Source organism: Serinus canaria, chromosome 2, assembly GCF_022539315.1.
Source record: "Serinus canaria isolate serCan28SL12 chromosome 2, serCan2020, whole genome shotgun sequence".
NCBI lineage: Eukaryota > Metazoa > Chordata > Aves > Passeriformes > Fringillidae > Serinus > Serinus canaria.
Genome location: NC_066315.1, coordinates 4,592,070 through 4,618,473, shown reverse-complemented (window position 1 = coordinate 4,618,473; position 26,404 = coordinate 4,592,070). Strand labels below are relative to the sequence as shown.

General features: G+C 45.7%; 1 protein-coding gene across 2 annotated transcripts in view; it reads left to right on the top strand.

Moving 5' to 3' along the window:
• Positions 1-26,404, top strand: part of PLCD1 (phospholipase C delta 1) — a 54,210-nt gene that overhangs the window by 9,895 nt on the left and 17,911 nt on the right. For both annotated transcript variants that reach the window (XM_050970407.1, XM_009085775.4), the window contains exons 2-6: positions 2,073-2,237; positions 14,308-14,536; positions 19,305-19,434; positions 23,129-23,357; positions 24,476-24,677. In XM_050970407.1, the coding sequence (XP_050826364.1) occupies positions 2,073-2,237; positions 14,308-14,536; positions 19,305-19,434; positions 23,129-23,357; positions 24,476-24,677 (955 nt within the window). The remainder of the gene's footprint in view (positions 1-2,072; positions 2,238-14,307; positions 14,537-19,304; positions 19,435-23,128; positions 23,358-24,475; positions 24,678-26,404) is intronic.

Here is a 26,404-nt window from a genome sequence, read left to right as displayed (position 1 = left end):
AGAAGAAATTGAGCTGGGAGCCAGGATAGAAATGTGGGTGAATACGGAGAAGGGAGAAGTTGGTTTCCTCTCCAGGAACCTTGAGGAGAGCCCCAGGGATGTTAGTGAGGCTGTAGTCTGTGCACTTGGAGGACCTTTGCCTTGGAGCAGAGCTCTAAGCCAGATCAGGAGACAAAGAAGCTGTTGTGGTGTGTGTCCTTCCTCCAGATGATTGGCCTCTCATCAACCCCTGGGAATGCTGTCCCAGGTCCCGTAATTGTCCTCACCTTGTCACCCTTCTGTGCTTTGCAGGAAACAGATTTTTTTCTTCTTTCCATGATTTTTTTTTCTAGGGTTTTCTGTGGAGGAAGGATTCGAATTCCCCTCTTAGAAACCTCCCTTCCACTCATGAGCTGGGGATCCAAGCAGTGCTGCAGCAGGGAAAACAATTAATGAGATACCAGTTTTAACTTTGAGGAAAGAGAGAGACCAAAGCCACCTTTTCAGGATCTCAAGCTTCTACTCTGATGTTTTCAAGTCTAGATATTTCAGCCTGGCTTAGCTCTGGGCATGCTCCTTGAGCTCTGCAAAACCAATAAATGGTGTGAGCTGCTCACAGAGTGGACACTGGACACCCCTGATATTTATCTCTGATGTAAATCTCAGGCTTTGGCAGCCTAAAATGCTCTCTTTAGGCCAGTGTATCCCAGTTACAAACTCACAGTGCTGTTTTTTGCTGCTGCCACCATGACCCACGCTGGTGCTTTGCAGCACCTGGCACTTCAGTTTCCTGTATGCAATGTCAGGAGACTGGGAATTTGGCCACTTGGATCTCAGGGTTTTGTTTTCCAAGCAGACCTGAAGTGATGCCTGGTAGTTTCTTGTCTTGCCTTGTTTAAAAGCCAGTGATCCAAAGCTGCTGTGTCCCCCAGAGAAGAACCAACCCAATGTCACAGGGGACACTGCATTGAAAAAATGTTATTTGTGAGACTCCACATTATGTTTGTATAAAACTGAGGGATGTCCCTGGAATGGAGTGTCAGGTGGCCAAGTGGCTCCCTGCCCTGTCAAGGTAAGGTAAGAAAGATTTCTTCTGGGTTGGGATGTGCATGGTCAGCTCTGCAGAATTAAATGCTGCTTCACCAGCTCTGAACCAGCCTTTCATGCAGTGCCACAGAGCTGCAAGGTGCCTATTACAGAAAGCCCAGGATGTGTTTCTTGTGTTTCATGCTCTCTCCCTTCTCAGTCTGCATGCTTCAGATCTGTAATTAATGGTTGGTTTGAGGAACAGATTCTCCAAGGTATTTAAGTATGCACTGGAAGTTATGCACTGCTGAGACACTCAAAACTATGTAGAATGCCAAATCTGTTTTCAGAGTCTCCGTAGGTGTCTGTTTCCTCTCTAGATGTCTCAAGTGCCTTCCTGAATCTAGGTTAAGTTGTGAAATCTGAAGTTCCCACAACCAGAAGGTTTGGTTGTTATTACTTGACATTGCATTGGCCTTATAGTGTAAGAAAGACAAAGACCCTTTGGATGGTTGAGCAATGAGGAGATCCTGGCTGCTCCTTACTGCTGTCTTAGTGATCTGTTGCTGCCTGTCACCAAACTTCTTTCTCCTAAGCTTCATCTGATCTGCAGAATTCCCACATGGATAGGAAGGCACTGCTTGCCAGAGGAGGATGAGAGATATCTTTGTGTATTCCTGTTTCCGCAAAGGAAATTTTGTTGCAGAAGAGATTTGAAATCACTTGAAAGTTCCTGACAGCATTCCAGTTACAAGTTATGCAATTTTCCTTTCTCTACTTTTACTTCTCTGTTGTTGGTTTTGTTGTAGTTTTTTGCATCCTAACAGTATTTGCAGGGAGTATTTTACCTTTGTAAAACACCTGAGAATTACAACACAAAGTATTCAGACTCAATCTGAGAAGCACACAAGGCTTCAGCCTCTTTTGTGATCATGAAGTGGTGTGGAGGATTTCTGGGTCTCTCTGCTCTGCTCCCCAGACCTGGCTTCCCCTGTGGAAGGGAAAACTCTTTGAGCATCATTTCTTGAGCTGTCTCTTAAAACATTACCACTTCTGTTTCTCCACAGGCCTCAAAGATGACAAGGACCTGAAGTTCCTCCTGAAAGGCAGCCAGCTGCTAAAAGTGAAGTCAAGCTCCTGGAGAAAGGAGCGGTTCTATAAGCTCCAGGAGGACTGCAAAACCATATGGCAGGAGTCAAAGAAGGTGCTGAGATCCCCAGAGTCACAAATTTGTGAGTAAAGTTTGCTTTCTCAGAGGTGCCTGGGGTGAACCAGCACCATGATGTGGTGTGGAGGGAGGGTTTGGAGCATGTGGAAACCCAGGGCACTGGGAATATTGCTGTCTGCTCTGGGGTGCCCTGACCCCCAGCAGAGCACTGACCCTCATTCATGGAGAAAGTTTCCCAGACTTCAAGATAGACTGGAACCCACAAAAGTGTGAAATAGATTATAGAGAGCAGTGTAGGTGTATCACTTAGGTGGGAAATTTAGGGTTTGGGATTTTTAGGATGTTATGGATGGAAGCAAGATGGAGGGCACAGGGTGTCATCCTGGGCTTCTTCTTCATGCTTCTTCTTCCTTCTTCTTCTTGGGTTTGGGTGGCATTTTGTAGTTGGGCAGACAAGTCTGCACTGGGGGCTCTGTGGGATCAGTTATGGGGTTAAAAGGGAAAATAATCCAGGTGTCAGTTCTTAGTTGGATAGTTCAGTCTTAAAAGCCCTTGGAACAAGAGATTGTGGCCATTTTGTGCCTTCTAATGAAAAGCTGCTGAACTCCCAGCAGTGAGACTGTTTTACTGATGAGAAATAATAAACACTTGAGTCCAAACATGACCTGCTGTCTCAAGTGCCTTCAACCCAGACCCAGAGAAACCAACAGCTGGAACTGCCACAGGAGCAATGGGAGCAGGTCCTTCATTCCTCCTGTGACACACACACACTGAGTGATGCTGTCACCTCTGGGACAGCCAGGAGGAATCTGCCGTGTCAGGAATGGTCACATTGCCCGAGCTCAGGAGCTGCTGCCTCAGGTGGCCGTGGGGTGGCTGTGCTGGTCTCAGCAGCCCTGCCTGGCTCGTTTCGTCCCCAAATTGTTCAGGTCACTCAGGTGCCTGACCCCTAATTCTCAGTGTGAGACGTGGTGTGAACACTTGTGGTGTGGTGTGTGGCTGCTGCTCCTTTCCTGCCTGCAGCCCCAGGGAAAACTGGCATTTCAGCCTCACAAGGGAACTGCAGAGATGTGGAAATCCAAGGGCTGACAGGAGATGTCTCTGGGAAGGACAGCCTATTCTCATCCTTATCTTGGAAACCCAGGATCTGCCCTGCTGTAAAGAGTCCAGATACTACAATCACCATTATATGGCACAGGAAAGACCATTCTGTTCCAGCAGCACCCAGCTTGGCACCATCACTGGGACCCCAATTGAACCCAATTGTGCAGTCAAAATGGAATCAGGCAGGGTGTGTCTGTTTATATCTTTTTTTCCTTCTTATTCCATATTTTTCTGACACATTTCTCCATATTTTCTGATTTTTTTTCTCTCTTATTTCTCTAATCATTGTGGTGTTGTAAATCCAGGAGATAAATTAGTAACATGGAAGGTGTTTTATGGCATGTTGAAATGTGTTAATTACAGAGATTTTTTTGGTAATGATCCCAATTAACTAAATGAAGGGTGGGTCTTTCAAAGTACCTCCCTTCCTCCACAAGAAGTGATAAGATTTCCAGCAGGAGGAGTAAAGTAACAGGGTAAAATATGTTTGGTTTGTAACCCTGATGACCAGAGTTTTATCACATGACCTTGGGCACCTCATTTAATCTCTATGTGCATCCTTCTCCACACATTTTCTTTCTCTTCCCTCTAACTAACTGTAAAAGGCTTTGAATCATAGAATCACAAAGGTTTGGGCTGAAAGGGACATTAAAGATCATGGATCAAGGAGTTCCAACTCCCTGTCATGAGCAAGGACACCTGGACCACCTTGCTCCAAACCCCATCCAGCCTGGCCTTGGACACTTCCAGGAATGGGGCATCCACAGCTTCCTTGAGTAACCTGTGCCAGTGTCTTGTCACACTCAGAGTAAAGAATTTAATTCTAACATCTCATGTAAATCTCTCCTTTTTTGTTTAAAACTGTTCCCCCTTGTCCATTACTATCTGCCCTTGTAAAAACTCCCTGTAGCTCCTTTTTTATAAAAGGGGGAGGCTGCAATGAGACCTGGCCTGAGGCTTTGGGTTGGGAACTGTCCCCTCCTGGGTGTTTGGGTGTCCTGGTGGGGTCCTGAGCTCAGCTGGGCTCTTCAGGTCTCCCAGGGCAATAACCCATCATAACAGCAACAAACAGAAAGTCCTCAGTGAGTGTTTGCTCCCTGCTCTGCTGAGCTCTGCCCCATATAAAACCAAAGTACTTTCCCATAAAATATCTATATTTTTCTGTATAATTTATCTTACTAATATATCTCACTCTAAATGAAATATAGGTGTGAGTTGAGAAGAATGACTTTCAGAGCTCCCTTTCCTGTGCTCTGAGCCAGCAGTTTCCAAATTATGAGGTCTGAGAGCTCCTACAGCAACAGTCCTGACCCCACCCAGTCCTTGGGAGTGAATGGGAAGGATCCTTGTGCTGTGGCTCCAGGTACCCTGGTGTTTGCCTGGAGAAGCCCTGGTGGATCCAGGGCTGTAGAGCTGGCATGGAGGAGGGTTGCAACTGGGACTGTTTTATGAAGAAGAGTGAGATAAATCCTTTGAGCTGGGCTCTGAGCACAGGCTGGGTCTGTGGCTGTGTGGGTGTGGATTTACAGCACTCCTGATACACTTTGGCAGCTGGGCACTGCCAGCATTGCCACACTGCTGGAGACAGGCAGTGCCACGGTGGGCAGGAGAACCTGCTGTGCCCTGGGGGTGTCCTCAGAGGCACGTGGGGATGGAGCAATGTCACCTGATGGCTCACAGCACGTGCCTGCTCCTTGACACCCTGTGCAGGCACACCTTTCCCAGGGAAAAATTTCTTTTGTTTTTTTTGTCATCAGGATGTCAGCAATGCAGACAAGTCAGTGGAGGCAGAGCTTGTCCTTGCAGCTCTGGGAAGGCAGGCTAGGCCAGGCTCTGGCCAGACTGGCTTTGGCTTTGCACCCATCTGGCTGTGGGAGCTGGACAGGCTGTGTCCCACGTGCTTCTGGAAGGATGTGAGCCTGTGCCTGCACTTGTGGTGCCAAGCTCTTGGCAGGGTTGGAGGGACAGCTGTAGGTGTTCTGGACACATCTGAGCCTGGGAGTCAACGAGAGAGATGAGTACTGACTCCTGCCATGTCCTAAGCCATAACATCAAATAGGTCCATTTCCATAAAATCATAGAATGGTTTGGGTTGGAAGGGACTTGACCATTTCCAGTGATGGGGCAGCCATGACTTCTGTGGGCAGCCTGTGCCAGGGCCTCACCACCCTCACTGTAAGGAATCACAGCTTTATGGCCAATCTAAACCTGCCTTCTGGCAGTGTGAAGCCATTCCCCTTTGTCACATCACTCCAGGCCCTTTGACGAAAGTCCTTCCCCAGATCTCTTGAAGCCCCTGTAGGTACTGGGAGGAGCTCTGATGTCTCCCTGGAGCTTCTCTTCAGGTTGAACACCCCCAGCTCTCTCAGCCTGTCCCCAGAGCAGAGGCCTCCAGCCCTTGGAGCAGCTTGGTGGTGTCCTCTGGTCTTCCTCCAGCAGATTCACATCCTTGGAGGCCCTGGAGCTGCAGTACTGCAGGTTTTGTATCATGAGAGCAGAGGAGAGGGACAAAATCACTTCCCTCAACCTTCTGGTCATGTTTCTCCTTGCCTTTCTCTTTTATTGATCCTCTGAGACCTTCCATTCATGAGCTTTCAGAGTGATTGCAGTGTTTGAGTTTCATTCTGGAGCTTTTAACTTCACCAGGCTGCTCTGGGTCCAGGTGCTGAGTGGATTACCCCTGGCTCATGTTGTGGCCTCTGGCAGGCTCTGTCACCCCATCTGCCTTCTCACTTGGTCCAGGGTGAAGGCTGTCACAGCAGAGGAAGAGTGCAGGGTCATGATTTGAGACCCAAAATCAGGGTGAGTCTCTGCAGAGGGTCACCCTTCCTTGCTAACAAACACTGACTTTGCTCTCCAGGACAAAGCCTTTCTAAAGCTGCAGATAAACTCCCTTTACAGGATGGAAAAAAGGATGAGCAGAATGGAAACTGGGAGTATTAGCAGCAGGACCAGTCTTATCTGCAGCATTGCTGACAGCAGTGGATGCACCTCAGAGGAGGGAAGTCTGGATAATCTAAGGGTTATGGGGTTTTTGTTTGGATAATTTCTAGCTATTCCTGTTGTTATTCCTGTGACCACGTGGAAAAGCTATTTGTAAACCATTGTGGGATGGAGTCCAGTAGATAAAACTGGGGACTGCCAAGGTTGGACAGGAGAGTCTCAGATGTTTGAAGTTCAAAAAACCCACTTATCAGGGTTGTGGCAGGAACAGATGTTGTCTGGATCAGATACATGGGGTATAAGCAGTACCTTCCTCTGTTGTCTTTATTTTAAACCACTGGGAATTTAAATTAGATGCCGTCTTCATAACTGCATTCCCAAACAGGGCTTTGGGGATAAGCTGTCCTTCCAAAATGGTTTCTAATCTGGTAGAATAATCCATTTTTTCCTTATTGTCAATAATTCCTTAGTTTTCAGGATGTTCCATTTAGGCCCCAGGCAATTTTTTTTCCCCCAAAAGCCCTTGAAGCATCTTAAGCCAGTTTTCAAGCAAGCATGTTCTGCCCTGTGTGTACTCTCTGGTTGCCTCCAGCAGAAACACAGGAGTGCTGGTCACCAAGGGTTGCTCAAAAGCACCTTTAAAAATCCATTTTTCACCACAGGTTGTTCCTTCCTGTGTCTGAGCTACAACCAGATCCACAAACACACTGCTACTCTCGTTATCCCAACTGATGTGTAGGGCCATGGGAGGGTGGATGCTTCTTTGGCCCGTGAGGCTTTCACAGTTCTTTCTCCCTGGCCTCCAGAAACAGAGTTAAAGTGGCTGGATTAACTGGGGGCAAAGAAAAGATTGAAGTGAGGGAGCTGGAAAATAGTTCATTGTGAGGCAGTTCACTGCTGAGCATCACTGTGGTGTGAGAGAGGAGAGCCAAAGGGGGCAGAGCAGAAACCTGTCACTAGCACTGTCTAATTTAGCTGTGGTCAAATACCAGACCTCATGTAGGTGAAAAAAAAAAAATAAAAAGAGCAAAAAGGCATTTGCTGCTTTCAGTGAAATTGATTTCTGAAAGTATTTTCTTAAACCAGCTGTAATCCCTAGTGTGAGCTCACTTAAGCCAGACTCAATCCCTTTAAAAACTCTCTCAACTTGGGGATTTGTGGGAATGGTTGAAAACATTCCAGTGAATCATCCTTTTGAGCAGTTGGTGGAGAAACAGTGTTCAAAGGCAGAAGGAAAAGGCTGAACAAGTCTGCTAAGTTTAGGGGTGCTACAGTGGGGCCCCAGAGGTGGTGCTTTGGTACCTCCTGTGCTGTGTCTCTTGTGGAGGCTCAGGGAGGTGATGTTTTCCATGACAGCTCTGAAAAGCTTCACACACTGGAGCAGGGATGATTCACTGGGGCTGTGTCGTTGAGTCACGAGCAGTGAAGTCAAGAGAGAACGTCAGGAACTGTAGCTGAAATGTTTCCCTTTCTGGCCAAAAGCTTTACATAAAAACTTCTATTGTTGGATTTTTTCTTCTTCTGTTTTTTGATTAAAATAATCGGTTTTGGGAGGTGAGCTAGACTCGGTTGGACTGCTGAGTGTTGCAAGTGATGACTGTGTTATTACTTAAAGTATGAAATAGATCTTTTGATCTGATGATTAGTTAGTCTCCCTATTAAAATTGCACAGCATTTGTTTCTGTTCCTCTGGTTTCTGGCACAGTTATAGGATATTTTTTGCTTGGTTTCAACATAGTACCAAAGGTTTATGTTTATAGCCTCATACCAGTGTTCAGCAGAAAACTTCTTCCTTTGCTTTTGGCTTGCTGGGAAATTTATGAATATACTTAAAATACCATGCAGTGAACATATCATACCACTTTTGAAGAAGAATAAATTATTGTCTCCATTGAATTAATGTCCTGAACTCGCTTGCAGAAGAACAGGAAGGATGTAATATTGCTTTGTGTTTGCTGGAGTCACGAAGCAAAAGCTTGAAATTGTTCCTGATAAGGGTCTAAAGGCAACAGAAACTCTCAGCAACCTGTGTGCACACAGCAGGTAGCTGGCTGCACCAACAGCTTCCTTCTGCAGTATCTTGAGGAATCATTCCTTTCGTGGTCAGACGTGTCTTTATCCCTGGAAAATATTTGCTGATGCCAATGCGTTATGCAAGGCGGCCGTCAGCTGTGAAAACAAAACCGTCTGTCTGTGGGTCTCATCAGTTTTATCAAAATCACTCAAGCCATCAGCCACACCATTGCAGATGCAGAGCTGCTGTTTCTCTGATTGAGTTTTCAATCAGGCTGCCGCGGGCGTCGCTGGGACGGTTTTCGTCACAGGCTGACAAATATTGACCTTATTCTCTGCAGCATATGTTAAATGCAAAGGCAGAAGTGTGGAGAGCCTCAGATCCAAATTTAGCAGTGCTGTGATGGCAGGGCAAGTAGGAACCGGTCGCCAAAATAGTTTGCAGGGCCCTGGTTGTGTGAAAGGAATGTAAATAGAGATCACTCTCTTTGCTTCAGTGTCCCAAGTCATGATGGGTGGACTGAAAGGCTGGGTAAAGACCTTCTATGAAAGGGTATTTCCAAACAACCTGTAAAATTGCATGTGCATTGCATCACTGGTTGTCAGCTGGTGAACACACACCAGCAGTGAGGGCAGACTGCTGTGCAGCAGATCTCGAGTCAGAACAACCTGCTGAGCATGTCTGTGGAGGGGGAGAAGGGAATGGATGAGGAATCAGCAGCTGGGACCTGCCATAATTCACACACAGGGAGATGAAAGAGCAATGCAGGCAGGGCTGGGAGGGCACACAGCAGGGCTCATGCTGAACTCACCCTGAGCCATTGTGTTAAAGTATCCCTCAGGGATGAGGGTGATGGATAGCCTTTGGTATTCCCAGCCCAGGGGGCTGACAGTGCTCCAGCTCCTGCTGGTTACAAAGGTCCTGATCCCAGCTGCAGGCCCTGATCCCAGCTGTGTGTGGCCATTAGCATCAGCCACTCCTGGTGAAACCAAATTCAGCTGAACGGCTCTTGTTGGAACCCAGGAAATTCCTCTGGCTGCCCTGGAGGACCTGAGACCTTGTCATGGGGCTCGGAGACCTTGGCACAGGGCCCAAGACCCCCTGTGCCTTTGATTTAGCCCTTGGAAAAAACAATTACCAACCTTTATATGAAGAATTATAAGTCAAGAGAGTTTAAGTAGAATGATAGTGAATTTCTCATGGGGTGAAAAAATAGATTTTTGAGGTTTTTAGAAAGGGGGCTCAGGGTCCCAAGATGGAGGAATTTGGGTGTGTCCAGTCTTTCTCCTTCTTCTTCCTAACCTCCATCTTCTGCTGTCATGTTGGCACTTTTAGATTGGTTTAGAGTAGAAACTCACTGTCTAACATAGGTGATAGGTATTGGGAAGTTACTGTAAATAGTGTACATGTAGTTTTTAGTATAAAAAGATAACACCACCTCTGAGGCGGGCAGTGTGCCTCAACCCGACCTGCTGGATAGACCTCGGCACGTCAGAGAAAGAATTTTATAAAAAAGATACAATAAACAACCTTGAAAGTGAGAACAGCAAAGTCCTAACTCCTTCTTAGACTGCCAGGCTGGGAAAAAGAAGCTTGTACCTATCTCAGAGTCACTCTGAGCAGCAGAGAATCCAAGAGGCTCTTCCTGGGGTGAAAGCAGAGTGAGGGGCAGCACACGGGGCACACTCAGTGTGTTGTGAAATCCATAGAGTGTTTTTGCAGGATGGTCCTGGGGTCAGGTGGCAGCTTTCATCTGCTCCTCACAACAAGCTGAGGTGAGGTGCAGCTGGTGAGGGTCTGGCCTCTCTGCAGCCATGCAGGATGGTGTGCACGCTCTGTACGGCTGAGCACGTTTCTCATCTGCATTTCTTGACAGTAAACAGAAGTGACTTACTGAGCCAATTAGAGTGGGATGGAGTAACTCAGTGTGACTGAGTGCCACATGGCACAGATGGCCTGTTACTGACAGGGGTGGGATAAGGAAGGGATCTGAGGAGTTCTGTTTGGACTAACTCAAGGGAGGCTGTTTTGGTAGTGCCCATAGAGTGAGCCTCCTCTCCCACTCCATCAGCAAAGGCACAAGAAAGGAGAAGCACCTGCCAGTCCTTGTCCTTCACATGCATGGTAGTTTGAAGGAGGTGCAGGTTCAGTTCCTTACTGTCTCTCCTAACAAATACTCTTGACAAAATGTCTCATCTCAAAGGGCTGCTTATCAAGCAGGAGGAAAACAAAGGGATTGCTGTCTGCCTTTCTTCCTCCTTTCCCTCTATTCCTTAGGATTAGCAAAGAGTTTACTGCTCATGCTCCCAGCACAGTCTGGACATTTCAGTTGTGGAGCAGTGATGAGAGAAGACGTGGAGAGGCCAGGGCTCCTCTCTGACAAGTGCTTTCATCACTAGGAATGTTGTCAGGCTCATCCTTCTGGCTCTTCTACACCAGAATCATAGAGTTGCTTGGGTTGGAAGGGACCTTTAATATCATTCAGCTGATTTCCTTTAAGAGGTGTTCCTTCTGCAGGAAGAGATGAGTTTGCAGATGTAATACCAAGCTCCTTGAAAGCCATGAAGAGAGAAATCCAAATCAAGAGAGATACCCAAAATTTACATGTTGTTTGCTTGGAAATACCATGGGCTGTCAAAAGAATCCTGAGGGCCTGAGTCATCCCTGCCTGCTGATGCCAGGAGTAAAAGAGGAGAAGGGTGCTGGGCTGAAAATCAGCAAGGGAGAAGCACAAGAGCAGGAGCCAGTGATGAAAACTGAAAAGAGGGCTAGAAAGAAAGTTCTCAACATCTCCCTGAGAGTAGTTCAGACAGGAGGAATTCCACTGGCTCCAGGGAAGGCTGCTGTATGTCCGTGTCAGTGGGGAGCCTTTGGCTGTCTGAGCAGCATGCAGAGCAGCCAGGAAGGCTGACCAGGATGTAACCTGTGTGAGTTGGTGTCTGGAGGTCAGGAGGAACACAGGCTTCCTTGTGCTGTGCGTCATGTTTTGGGCTCTCTACAAACCACCTCTTCAGCAGACGCAAGCACTCAGAAGTAGATGCAAACTTTCCAGATTCTCTTCTGCTTGTGGTTATCTCCCCGCTGTGGCGTGATGGGGAAGGAGCAGGGAGGCTGCAGGGAGCTGTGATTGATGGCTGTTTGCTGGGAGTGTTCCTCTGCTGTGAAACATCTCTGTGCCCCGGTTATTTTTGATTTCTCCTTGCAGATAGCTCAGCTGAACACAAAGTTTGGGACTCCTAATAGAGAACAGTCGCTGCCTGGGAGCAGCTGATAAAGTACTCATGCTGGGTTAAGATTTTCCAGAAAAGAGATAACTTTAGCAGATGGCTTGGGCTGAGTCCTTTGGCTTCAGCTTTTTTATTGATAGATGAAAACAGTACACACAAGCAAGCTATGGAAAGCTATAAAAAGTGTCCTTCCTTACCCTGCTTTTTAACAGTTCCTGTGGTGATAGTTTCTCTCCTCTCTTGTGTAACCACAATAGATACCAGTCGTGCTCTTCAGCCTTCCTTGTACCCTTTCTGTACTGAGGAGCTCTTTTATCTCCATCATCCTCTGAAAAGATCAAGGCAGCCCTTCCAGACACAGGTTTTCAATCTTTTTTTCCTCCCACACAGCTCTGTTTTCCAGTGGATTCATGCAGCTACGTAATGGTTTCCAAAGAATCCATTCTAAATTTCCAATATTTAACATCAGATTTTCTGGTCTTGGAAACAGGAGGCCGTTGCCAACCTGAAGTTTAGGGACTGATTGCACAAGCAGACTAAGGAGCCATTCTGCAGGACAATAACTCTTGTGAGCCAAGCAGTGGTGAGCAGCTGGCAGGTGAAGAGGAATAACAGGATGATCCTTCCACTTCACTGCCATAAGCAGAAGAGATCTGGAGAGGAGGAGAATCCCACACTTGAGGACAGTCTGCATATGAATGCCCAGCTTGCACTTCCTTTCTGGTCAAGGGTCCACTGTATCCATGGATTAGGGGTATAATTTATCTTACCCTGGAATTTTTGTTTGAATAGGACAGAACAGCTGTGTTCCAAAAGCTGCTTTATTTCCCACTGGCTATAAAAGAAACCTAAATAAACTTTAGACTTTTTGATTGAACTGAATCTGGCCAAACATAATAAGATGCTTTACATTAAAGGTGAAGTTCCACCTTAGGCACAACCATTTTAATTTGATTAATGTCCTGGTTAAAGGGCATGATCACCAGGAAGGCCCAGCTGTGGGGGAATTGCAGCCTTTTTTCTTTTTAAGCTGGTTTTAGTACTCAAACCCATAAACTTTCACTCAGAGGTAAATTGGCCAGATAACATAATTCCACAGCAGCCCATCCCAACCCAACCTTTTCCTCCCCTCCTCTCAGCTGATCAACTGTTGGCCTTTATGAAGTGATAATCAAAGACCACACAGAGATAACAGCTCATAATTGTCAGGGAAGAGCTTTGCCAGCTCCAGGGAGCTCCTGGTGTGTTCTTGTATAGGAACCAAACCAGCAAAGTGCTGTGGAAGGTGTTTGACCACCCCAGCATCTGATGAGAATTTGAGGCAAATGTGAAGTGTTGCTTTTGGAAAGTCACTGATTTTTGAGGACTGAAATTTTGGATGGTTTTTTGCAGTTTTTTTCTTTTTTCCCAGCAGCTGAGCATTATCATGATTGCTCTGGGAAAACAAGGAAAGTTTTCAAACCCCTAATGAGCATCTGATGAATTTTGGATAATCCCAAGGCAGCCATGCCAAAAATGTGCAGGTGGGGGCTGAGTTGGGTCTTTCTGCAGTATTGACTTTGAATGAACTGGGCATTTTAATGGTGAAATGGATGTTTAAAGGCAAGTTTCTCCCATTCAGCTAAACTTTGGAGGTATTTCATACTCATGCACTGTTTTTTAACAAGGCTCCAGACCAGGCTGTTCCAAACCCCATCCAACAGGGCCTTGAACACCCCCAGGGATGGAGCATCCACAGCTCAGGGCAACCTGTTCCAGTGTTGTGTAGATGTATGAAGTGACCCATGAGAGACAAAAAGAGGCTGTGGGTGCTGCTGGGAGCTCACCTGGTTTCAGCCCAGTTTCAGGGCACTGATTGCTCTCAAGGACATTTTAGGGCTGTCTCTGTTACTTGGATTTGTTTAATAAAAGTCTCTTCATGCACTGCTCCTTCTGGATTGCCTTGTGTGTGTATTTTGCAAACTTGGAGCATCTTCAGGGTTCATTTCCACCAGCTGAAGAGCAGAGATGGAAGTGGGGAAGGATGATCTTGAAAAGAGTGTTTTGATTTCTTACAGCAAGGAGGATAAATTCTACCATTGACAGGGGTTAGGATGGAGTATGAGTGACACCAGACTGCTCTGAAGCTTTGGTCTTTGCCTCCTTAATTTGCCCTACCATGACTGAGAGGAACAGATGGGATCTTATATTTTTCCTTCTCACTGTTTTTGCAACCTGAAGAAGGGCAGTTTTGTTCCTTACCTTCCTCTTATTGAAGTCACCTCTTATTTTGCCCAGAGATTCTGTGGACTTCTCATCCCTAGAGTTGTTCAGGGCCAGCTGGATGGGGCTTGGAGTAACCTGATCTAGTGGAAGGCATCCCTGTCCATCTCAGGGATTTGGAACTGGATGTTCTTTAAGGTCCCTTCCAACCCAAACCATTCAGTGCATTTAGGATTTTCCTGTGGGGTGATGTTCACAGGGAGGCACAGCTCCACCCTCCCCATTCTCATCCCTTGAATGAGTCAAGGGATGCTCAAGTCAGAAATGCTCCAAGGACTTGGAACCAAACTCTTGGCTGTGATTTGTGTCTCATAAAGAGGACATCACAGCATGGCACCTATGGCATATTCTGTTTCTTTATTAAATAAAGAACATGAAGGAAGAGGTTTTCTTTTTAATATTTCTTGCTCTTTCTAGCCCTTTTGAGTAGAATTTTCTTTAGTCCAAAGCTTGGGGAAGGGGGGAAAGGGAAGGGAACCCTCCAGAGGCTTCAGGAAAAGGAGTAATTTTTAATAACCCTCACCAAGTAGAGATAGAGGCTGAGTGAACCCCTGCTGACAGCAGGCTCTGCTTTCTTTCCACAGTCTCCATTGAAGATATCCGGGATGTGAGGTCAGGCCATAAAACAGAAGGGATGGAAAAATACGCCAAGGATGTCCCAGAGTATCGCTGCTTTTCCATCATCTTCAAAGACCAGAGGAAAAACCTGGACCTCATTGCGAGCTCAGAGGATGATGCCAACCACTGGATTGCTGGCCTTGGGAAAATCATAGCCCACAGCAACTCCATGAACCAGAAACAGAAACTCCAACAGTATCCTTTGCCTTATAAAGTGATTAATCACGGACAAAGATGCACTTGTCTTTCCATGTGGGTGGGGGTAGTAGACTAACCTCTTTTTTTCCCTATTCTGGGTTTTCTCTTGCATTGATTTTGCACCCAGGCAAGCTCCCTGGTTTCCAGTGCTTTTCCCCCCTGTTTTACAATGATACCAGCAAGAGCGGAGTCAGGCTTAATGTGGCTCCTTAAGCAAAGAATTCCCTCTTTCATGGAGCTCCAGATAAAACAATCATTATTTTTTTGTGTTCTTCAGGGGTCTATTTCACTTGCAATGCAGTAAACTCCAGGACAGGCATTTCTTGGCAAGGCATGAAAAGCCCTCACTGTTTACCGTGTTTCTCAGTAATACAAGGAGAGGGAACTGATTCTCCTCTTCTCACTGCCAAATTTACTCCAGGGTAGCTCCACTGACTTGAGTGAAATTACTCCTTATTAGCCTCAGCATGGGAGGAAGTTTTGCCCTGAAAAAATCTGCAGTTGCTCTAGTGACAATGCAGAGAGCAGAGAGGAAAAGGCACAGAGCAGGAAAGGAGAGTGAATTCATTATGAAATGGAGAGAGGGTGGTTATTGGGTGAAATCCTGGCTCTGCTGAATTCACCCTGAGGGAATTCTCCCTGAGGCTGCATTTCACTCAATAAGTTGCTTTGCAAACAGAGGTCTCATGAATAAAAAGAGAGGATATCTGTGGGTGCAGTTTTGGATGGATTTTCTTCAGTCCCTGTGTGTTTGAGACTCTGACCATGACATCTGAGGCTATTGCCTGATTTCACCCTGATTTGACAGAGCCACAGTAATGGTAAAATATTAGGTTCCTTTAAGCTTCCCAAAGGTAGATATTCAGCTATCAGAGAGGAAAACAGATATCACTCTTGGGGAGAGAAGGCTGGGTGGGCTTCATGGCCTGTTTGACACCAAACATCAGAGGGGAGGGGAGATGCAAAATCCTCAGCTGGGAAAAATCACAAAGCTGGAGCTCAAGTCTGAGAAGGCACCAGAATGTTGCCCTCAGTTAAGTCTTCACTCCCTGTGTGTTCTCTGCTGGGTAATAATGCACTGATGGAGAAGGAGATGGTGCATAAATGCTGGGCTTTCATCAGGCTTTACTCTTCTGTGGATTCTCTGAAGTCTGAGAAGCTTTTTCACAGCCACAGTGCTGTTCACTTAAAGCAATCAGACTCCATTAGTTCTGATGTGCTTGGGATGTCCTGTTTATCTCCTGCATTATGAGTGTCTTTTTTTTTTTTTTTTTTTTGATGGTTTTTCAAGCTCTGGGCTGTAAGGTCACTCCTCAGCCACCCCACAGTATGTAGGGGAAAATCTGGGCTACAGAAAGTTGTCCCTGGAGCATATCAAGTTAAATATATTGCTGAAAAACTTGCCTGTAAGAAGAGACAAGATTTTTTAAGGGGGGAAAAATAACAATGACATTTGCAAAGGAGAAGGCTGTAAATTTCCAGCATGGAAAAGTGCCTTTCTGTCTTTGGAAAGCAGAATTGAAGCTAAATAGGGTGGGTAGGCAAACCATATTTCTGGAAGAATAATTACTGTGCAGTGCTGCTTTCCAATCTGGGCTTGTCTCAGGCCATTTAACGTAACCTGGAATTACAGAACAGCATGATTTCTCATTTGAAATTTGATGATGTTTAATTAAAGCCTGGGATTTTAAATTTAGTCTGCCTTCACTGGGTTTGACAGCGTGGGCTTGCTCAGATCTTCCTTAAACCTCAGGAGTGTTCTCAGCATCTGTGAGCACAGAAGGGGAAGAGTCAGGCCATGAGAAGTGTTGTGTCCCCTGCCTGTCCCCCATGACTGGAGAGTTGCCTTGCAGGGTATCTTTTTCAGCCTCCCAAAGCCTTGCAAAACAAGTAAGGAATGTGCAAGTTTTTGAAAACAAGGACTGAAAGCAAAAACTCTGCTGGTTTCAGATGAGGCTCATTCAGTTGGGAATTCAGTGGAGCTGCCTGTGCTAGAAGGGATTGGGATCAGTGTCTTATGTATTTTTCCAGTCCTATATTCCTACACAGATAAAACTCCCACATGCTTGATGAGCATGTCTGATGTTCTTATACACAGAGCTCTGTTTTAATAAGCCTCAGATTCAACCTTGCAGCAGGCTGGCATGGGTAGTTTAGCAAATATTGCAGATATGTGTGCAGGGAAGACTTCAGACCAGAAAATACAGAGGACTTTTCATTTGAGCAGGGTGGCACTGTCTGCTTTGGTTCTGGGGTTTATGTGTGAGCTTTTCTTCTGGTTTGAAAGCACTTGCCAGAAGTTCTGCAGCATTTCTGTTCTGAGCACACTCATGGGATATCTGCCAGATAGAAACCAAGGAGGGATGACTGAAACTGAGAGAAAACTGGTGGCCCTGAAGCTGGCATAGCCTTTAAAACCAGAGGCAGGAGGCAGGCTCTCCCTGGATGCACACAGAAATGGGAGCAGCTGCTTCCCAGTGCACCCAGGCCCACAGAGGGGCAGAAGGTGAAAGGAAGACCCACAGCCAGGACTGAAAAATGGTGTTTATACCAGGTGAGAGGAATTCTAGTCGAAGTGTTTTGTTCATCCAGCTCCTCTAAGCTCTCCCAAAGCTGAGGGGATGCAGATGGATGGGGAGCTTGGGTATTTTGGGGCCAGAATGCCTCTGTTTACTGAGATCTCAGTTGTCTGCACTCTCCTTTTTCTCTCTTTGCTGCTTGCCCTTGCAGCAGGAGGACCCACTGTGTGTGCCTGGGCTTTTCCTGGGCTCTCTGATTTCTCTCCTGCATTTCTCAGCCTCCTGGGAAGGCATCTAAGAGAAAAGCATCCTCCATTAGCAGGTAGGACCTGGGCATATTCTTTTGCAGATGCATTTGCTGCCCACATTTTGCCTTCCAGAGAGGACTTTGAGTACATGCATGGCCTCTGGGTGCCCATTATCAGAGGAAATGATGCAGACTCTTAAGAAAATGTGTTTTTTTGCAGTGGTCAGCACAAAGCCAGTAGTTTGTATGCACAAAAGAGTAGTTTCTATCCACCCCTACTGCTCACCTCTGGCTGTGGCAGACTGGATTTCCTCTTGGCTCACCAGAATTGGGTGTTCCTCCTGCCTGTTGTTTTTAGGGAAGGCTGGGAAGAGGACCTGAGGTGCAGGGTCAGGTCTGAGTGGGTGGCACCAGGGTGACAGTCTGGTGACAGTCTGACAGACCCTCTCTGGAGCAGAGCTGGTGGAGGGGGTGTTGTGCACCCCAGGGTGGGTGTGGGGTGCTCCCAGCACAGCATCCTCTCCTCATGGGAGCTTCATGACTCAGACTGGGTTTTCTGGGAAGAATGAGTCCAAGCCAGACCCTGGTTCAGGGCTCTGGAGTGTCCTTGGGAAATGCAGCCTCTCTTTATTTTGGTTTCCATGTCTAAAGAAGGGGAATATTAATATTACCAGGCTAAGACGGATGTGGGGTGAGGTCATTGCTTAACACCTGCCAAGAGTTTTAAAGTCAAAAAGTTCAACTTTCCATGAGACAAACAATACTCACTAACAGTTTACACATATCTCCATCACTAGGAAATGCTCCAGTGCAGGGGTAGCTCTGGCAAACACTGTTTCAGGGCTATGTTTACAGCCCCTAAGGCTGTTAATGCCCTTTTCTGGGGTCATTTTGAAAGGCCCAGTTTAAATGTTACTATATGCCTCAGCTGGTTTTGCTGATCCTGAGCTTTACTCTGATTAGCATTCAGATTGGGCATTTTTTTTTTTTGGAAGTTTTTCTGGAATGAGTTTGAAACATTGTTTCCTATGTGAGGCATGGAAGGTTATTATTGGAGATCAAATTATTACTTTGATCATTTATTTTTTCCTGTTGAAAAGTAGATATTTTTCTGGATGACCTTTCTTACTTGACAATAAAGCAAATTAGACAGACAGTTCCATGATGCAAAAAGCAGGGGGTTTTTGGTGTTTAAAACTGCAGTGTGTCTCAACTCTCTAACATGATTTTAGAGACTGAAAGAAAATGGAAGTCTCAGTTCAAAGTATCTGACATCACATTAAGAAGATGATTCTTATAGCAGTTGCTTCTGATCCATAGATACACTAAAGTGATTAAAACCCAAGCTCTTATGAAATATTATCACATGACAGCACAATAACAGACCCTGTGCATTTCATCAGGGGAAGAAGGCAAAACCCACAAAATTTGGTTTGATTCCACTCACAACAAAGTTCTTAGGAGATATAGGTAGAAATCCCTAAAAATGCTGCAGGTGAGTTCAAAAATTATTACTGATACTTCTCTGGAGTTCAGTGTTCACCATGACACACTGAATATTGAGCAAATCCATGACAATGAGTTTACCAAGCTTCTCTTGGGAGCTCTGTTCATTCTTTCCTTTATCCCCTTTAACTGTCTGGAGCAGAATGTACTTTCTGTCATAAAAGAGAAATCAAACTGTTTCTGGCTGGGGCCACAAACTCCTACAGGGTAAAGAGAGCTGCTCCAGCCTTGACCAGATGGTGAAAAGCTTCTCCCAGGTCGCCATCAGTTGTATCACAGCACATTTTCCTCCTGCCAAGGCACCACTGTGCTCTGTGGGAGCAGGAGGTGAGGTGGTGTCAGCTGCTCAGGGGGCCCACGCTGATTTACAGCAGCTGGAGAGGTGGCTCAGAGCCTTTAGAAGAGGATTTCCCCCCTGCCATGTGCAGCAGAAGGTATTCAGGTGTTCAGGCTAGGCAGTGACCTGGAAAGATTTCCTTACATCCCCCTGCAGCTGGATTCACACCTGCCTGCGGAAAGCTGACAAAAACAAAGACAACAAGATGAGCCTGAAAGAGCTCAAAGACTTCCTGAAAGAAGTGAACATTGAAGTGGATGATTACCATGCCAAGAAGATTTTCCAGGTAATGGGAGCAAGCAGAAAAAGGGTTTGCTCTTGACTGAAGTCAGGGTGTCCCACAGCTTGCAGCTTGGGTTGGAGACCTCACCTAAAGTGAACTCCTGGCTTCTTTTCTTGCACCAAGGAAGGACTCTCAGGTTTTGATGCTCATTAGTTTATGGCTCAGAATAATTGATTCCCACTGAGTTAGGCCAGCACAATGCTTTTGATGAGGGTGTGTTAAGATCTTTATTCATAATCGATGCTTAATTTTGCCACGAAGCAGAAAATGAGATGGAAATGTGGATAGTGCAAGAAAAAGGGAAACAAAGTTGAAGTCCCAGGGGTTTCAGGAGTTTTGTTTGCCACAGCTGCATGACCATGCCTAAGTCTGGCTGAATTTTGTTTGGTTACAATTGTGAACCCAGATCCTCACCTTCTCAGAGGAGAGGGGGGCAAAGTGACAGGTATAAACAAACAAACAAGCAAAAAAAATGAAGTGCAAATTAAGAAAAAAACCTTTCCAGATTCATGATAGATACACAACATTGCACCCAAGCCTGGACTAGTCTGATTGATTTAATACTCCCAAGGTGCATTTAATCTGGTCAGGGATGTACACTTCTAAATTCTCAAGATTCAGCTTGCTGGCTGAGCCTATCAGAAGATAAGAAAGGGATGAAAATGTCTCAGTTGTTAAGCTTTGGGTTTCTCTCTAGAGAATCCATCCTGCTGAGGTGAGATAAAACATCTGGATAATTTCCAAACTTCCATCCTGTCTGAAGCAGGATTGGAATTAATGTGTGTGCAGTTTCAGAAATGTTTTTTTTTCTGATCAGTGGTAAACACGTGGGTGGTTTTGGGCACCAGGCAGAAGTTCTCCTGCTCCTCCATGTGAGCAGGCAGCCTTCACCCAAAGGAGGTCCAAGTTTCCTTGTCTTTGCTTTTTAGACATCTCTCTGGCAGCTCTTCAGGAATCAGGGGGAGGGTCATCAGCAGATCTTAAAGAATTTCAGCTCACAAAATATCCCAATTATACTGCCCACTCTGGCTGGTGGATCCCATCCCTTTATTCCCAGGAAGGCCCTGGAAGGGTGAAAATAAGGCTGGGAATCCACTGGTTGAGCTGCATGTCTCCCCTGGAAGGAGTTGCCAGCACTTCCTTTGCAGTCTGTGCGGGTGAAGGCAGTAGGGAGCAGGGTGTGAATCTCCTCATCCTGAAGGATACATCTCACCTATGGGAGATGAATCACTCCCACATCTTCACACATCAACAACCTAAAAAAAATCACCTTTTTTTTATTTAGAGGCACAGTCTCTTATTTAATGAACCTCTTCTGCTGTCCCAGTAGTTACAAGGGAGCTCCAGGAGATGAACCTTGATGAAATTAATCATTTTTGCTTAAAGACTCCAGGTAATTGCTAAACCTTGATTCAACCCATGGAAATGCAGGGAGTTAGTTGAAGTACCATCATTAAGAAAGTAATTTTAAAGTTTCCTGTATAGCCACTGGAAAGAGAGGCTCTTTGGAGGTTAATTCAGATCTCCTAAGGGCTGATTTGCCTCCAGGAAGGGTCTGTCTTGCTTTTAAAGCAATTACATTTTCAGTTTGCATCCTGCCTCAGTCTAGATGGACTAGGGTATTACAGCCTATTAAATGGTGATCTTTTGTGTCTCAGAGAGTTTTTCTTCATTTAGTCACAGGAAGGAAGGGTGATCAGGGGCTCCAGTGGGGGCTGCAGGGCATTTTCTCACATTATTTTTGCCTTTCCTCACGGCGCTCTGTGTCCACATCCAGGTTTGAGACACTGGAGTAAAACCTATTGCAATGCAAGCAGAAATGATGCAAAGCTCCTGTCATTGCTCACTTCATTTCAACCTGAATATTCATTCTGATGCATCAGAAAGGTGTTTCTGCTGGCAGGCCAAGGGTCATTCAGGACTCGTGGCTTGTGCTGCATGCATGGGAGGTAAAACACAGTATTTTGGGTTGAGATTCTCTTTCTAATTTGAACCTCTTGTAGCCAGAGCAGAAGGAACCCACTTTTATACTGAGCATGTGATGTGTCCTGGAGTTTGGCTTTGGTGCCAGTGCCATTGTCCTGTTTTCATCACAGCCTTTAATGACAACTAATGAATAAACTTCCCCAGGCACACCACTTAAAATGCCAGTTTTCTAGGAGGAATATCTTGTCATTTTCCCTGTCATGTCTTAAAGAAAAGAACATTTGTAATTCACAACATCCCTGCTGTCTCTACCAGCTGCTTTCCTCCTTTATATTCCTTTTGCAGTTGCTAAGCATCTTGCTCAGCTTAGCTTGAGGGATCTGCCAGAGCCACAGAACAGGATCACAGACATGGAAGGCAGTGAGGAAAAGGCACTTCTGGAACTCTCAAACCTAATTTGGAGGTGTTTGTAGTACTGAGCATGTCATGGGTTGTCCCATCCTTGAGAGGACCACAGAGCTTCTACCCAGCAGGTTCTGAAGTCAGGACAAGTTGAACTCTTTTTTTCTGTCACTTCAGTTTGTGAAATGCTAGGAATCAGGATAATGTTCTTTGGTTTTATATGTGCTCCTTAAACAGATAGTGAAAGATTTGCAGGGGATGAAAGTCCCTCCTTATCATCTTGGGACACTGCCAAAGCCACTGTGGCCATTGCTGAGATCACTGGCAGGGCTGGGTTGAGATTATTGTGATTACTGGTTAAACTAAGACAGGCATTTTCATCATAAAAGCCAGGAAAATAGCTCTGTCACAGGGGATCAAAGATGGAAAGCAATTTAATTCCTCTGGTTTGACAAGTGTAAGAATTCTGCTAGGAGCAAACAACAAAATTAATTTTGGGATTTGCCGCAGGGAAAAAAAAAAAGTTTATTCTGATGAAAAATTGAACTTGGGAGTATTTAAAATAAACTAGAAAAACTTGTTATTGGAAAAGCTGTGTTCTTGATAGAGACATTAACATGTCTATCTCAAGCTCCCCATCTTTCATGGTCAATCAAGTCCTTGGCTGTGGTGCTCTGTCACAGATAGTATCTACTGGAAAAGTTCAAAGCCCAGAGAAAGATGGAGAATTTGAATTACAGTTCCTTGTGAGAAGATTGCATCTGTTTTGAAATTGGTGGGGATTTTATTAGTGGCAGGTTTTGGATGAGAATGGAAAATTTCCATGGAGAGGTGGATTTTTTCATACCTAAACATGTACATGTGGGAGTTTTAAGTTGTTTTTGATGCTATCTTTGCAAACAATGCTACTGTGAGTCTTGACAGCCTCTTGAGGTTTGAGCTACTAAGGTCAAAGGAAGGGTTCTTTTCACTTAACTTCCTGGATTTTTGGCTATACTATCTATCATTATTTAATAGAGTTAATTATTTCCCTTTATTCCCCCTGAGATGAAGAATTACATTTCTTTTGACCCTTGATTTGTGCTTGGATTATTTTGAGCTGTCCTGACTGAAGCACACCAAGTGATGGAACTCAAGGCTGGTGCTCTCGAGCACACTGACAATGTATAAATATTAATAACTGTAATTTTTATAACTATTGGCCTTGTCAGTGAGAACCATTGTCATTGACCACGTGCTCCTCACTGGCTGGCCAGTAACTCTCTGCAATTATTTTGTGTTCTGCGTTGTGTAGCCCTGGTGCAGATTACGGCTGGCCTATGCCAGAAGGAAAGAAGGTTTTCACTCCTTCTCCCCTCTACGTTTACAGCACTGTGACAAGTCCAAAACAGAGGCTCTGGAGGATGATGAGATAGAGGAATTTTACAAGATACTGACAGAGAGGAAGGAAATAGACAGCATTTTCCAAATGTACTCGGACCCAGAAGGGTTCATGTCCTGCCAGAACCTGGTGAGGTTTCTCTATGAGGTGCAGCAGGAAGAAGATGCTGTTGTTGCTGCCCCTGCCTTAATTCAGAGATATGAGCCCAACGAAAGAGGTAGGTTGAAAACCCTGGCTGGTTTGCTTCCAAATCTTGCTTTTTTGATGAACTCTGAATTGCATTGCTGTTGCTTTTTTCCTGCAGTTGTGTGCATTATTTTCTCCCCACAGCTGTTCTAAAACACCACTCTCCTAGGGGAGCATTGACAGGAGAGGAGGGCAGAGGAGAGGCTGGGAAATCTCTCTCTTCAATTTTATTTTGGGTGCACTGAACAGCAGGAGAGGGATGGATACAGGTTTGACTAGAGGATGATGAAAATCCTGAGGATAAGACTCAGATGGGTTATTCAGGTGCCAAGACCTCATGTGGCTTTTCAAGGCTGAGAATGTAGCAATGTTTGTGTTCTCCAGAAGCTGGAGTGGAGGCAAATGTCCTTGATGGTGGGCACCTGTAAAGCCATCTGCAGATGAGATCTCTGAGTAGAGGCCAGGGAGGTGACAGCTGTTTAGGAGGCAGACTCTGAACTGTCTGTCTGCTCAGATTGTGGGTGAATCATCAGTCTGGAGCACCTTGGAGGATGGGTTCCAAAAGCCAACTCAGAATCTTGGGCTGGTTTCCCACTATCCTGCTATTCCTTCAGGAGAGGGACAAGGCTTTGCAACTGTCAGGCTTTAGGATTAGGGTGAGATCTAGTTCAGTCCCTCAAAATGGGGAGTACTTTTGTATTTCCTCTTTGCAAATCATGTATTTCATTGGAGAATCTAGACAGGATTTATCTGTCTGTGTTTAGGCATGTGACAGATTCTATGGGTTGGTGCAAAAAAACCTTGAAATGCTCCAACAGAGATTTTCATGCTGTAAATCTCTAGAGACAGATGAGGTAAGGTCTGTCTTCGACACTTTTAAGATGTTATCAAGGACAAGTAAAGTGTAATAAAAAGCCATGTAAGTGTCATAAAAAGCTGTGCTTGGGAAGGGCTTTAAAAGCATTTTCAGGCAGCTGATGGTGTCCTCCTTGTCTGGAGAACATCCATTGTCTTTGCTTTTACTGAATTCCTGGGGAGCATGTTTTGCCTCTGGGATCTCCTGGAGAGCAGAGGCACCGTGGTGAAGGTGGCACCACGACCTGGTGGCATCTCATTTTCACTGTGGGGTTTTGTCTGTTTACCTGACAGCCAAGAGGGGCAATGCCATGACCAAGGATGGTTTCCTGATGTACCTGCTGTCAGATGAGGGGAACATATTCAACCCCTCCCACCGGAAAGTTTACCAGGACATGACCCAACCTCTCAGCCACTACTTGGTGTCATCCTCACACAACACCTATCTCATGGAAGACCAGATCACAGGGCCAAGCAGCACAGAGGCCTATATCAGGTAAAGAGAGTGTGTGTTTGGGAGGTGAACCTCTTTCTTTCAGGAGACAGGAGTGTCTGTGCTCATGGATGCAAGGGGTCAAGAAGCAATCTCCAACCAGACCAGGTAATATGGGCTGGCCCATGTTTCCAGGGTGAGCTGTTTCCAAACCAGCTCCTTGTCACAGCTCTTAGACCTGAGTCTTATCTGGTGTCCACCTGAGTGTAGGATGTATAATTACTACATTTGGAAGCAGTATGAAATATCTGCAGTCACGTGGAGGCTGGATTACAGCCCTCTGGCCTGCTGTTTTCAAAGCATGATCCTGAGGGGATGTTGCATTCCCCAAATTATGGCACGAGAGAGAGCAAGGAGCTTACAAGAAGGAAAGATTCCTGGGATAGGGCTGCAGGTCTGGGAGAAGCCAAAATGAAGCATGATGTCATGGTGCTTATGCTCTGTGCTGCCTTCTGGGAGAGGCTCATGGCAGGGACTGTCCCCACAACCATGCTGGGGTTTATTTTGGAGAGTCCTCGTTGGAGCAATCAAATAAAACAAGAGATGGGATATGAGCAGAGAGAGTGATCAGCAGAGCTTACACCTGGTGCCTTTTTAGCATCTCAGATATTCCCACAGCACCCCTGCCCTTTAGGTGTTGTTTGGAGCTTTAGGTGTTACCTGTGTCTGCCTTTAACAGCAACTGCTGTCTCATGGCCAGATGGGTGCAGTGACCTTTAGTCATTTGCACACCCACAATACATTACTGCTTGTTTTTATCAGGTGAGACAGTATTTCCTCATGAGCCAGTCAATGGCTGCAGCTCTGCCCTTGTTTATGACTTATCTCACTCTCAGGAGCAACAACTGACTGGAGTCACAAGGTCAGAAGTGTTGAGAGTGAAATCTGGCACAGGTTACCTCTCAGTAGCTCTTTGAATTCATCTTACACAGTCTTAAAATTATAGATGTATGTTTGGGTTGTACCCAAAAAAAAAAAAAAATCCCATTATTCTGGAAGAGGTTTCCCAGAGATGCTGTGGATGCTCCATCCCTGGAAGTGTTCAAGGCCAGGTTGGACAGGGCTCTGAGTGACCTGGTCTGGTGGAAGCTGTCCCTTCCCATGGCAGGGGGTTGGAACTGGATGATCTCTAAGGTCCCTTCCAACCCAAATCATCCTGTGATTCTATTGCAATGAGTTAAAGGCATTGTGTAATCTGAAATGTTTAGGGAATTACTGTAAAAGAGATGAGATCACCTCTAGATTGATGGGGGGGAAATCTACCTTGCAAAATGAATTGAAATGGAAGTATGGATATGTAGAGGCAGGAATTTCACGTGGAAATTCAGTCTGTAGACTCAGTTTAGGACGCTGGCCCTCAGCAGTCTCCTCAGCTGTGGTGGAGTTCCCATAGCTCCTTCCCTCCCTCCCAGCTCTGAGGATTCATCCCTTGTGTCATATTTGATCTAGATGAAGAAATCACATCATCTAAACTTTGTGACCTGTCTTCTAAGGCTGACTGCCATTCTTCCCCTGCAGCCTCTCTTGATTTTCTCTTCTCTTCACCATCTTTGGGGAGAGGCTTGGGGCACAGTAATCAGTGTCCTATCTCATCTGGCACTCACTATGTCTTATTCTTTGGGTAATTCTACCTTGGACTTTCACTACCTTATTTCTCAGATTCTACCTTATTTCTCAGATCCTTCTGTGCTTTCCTTGCTCAACCTTGAGCTCTCCTTGCTGACACTGAT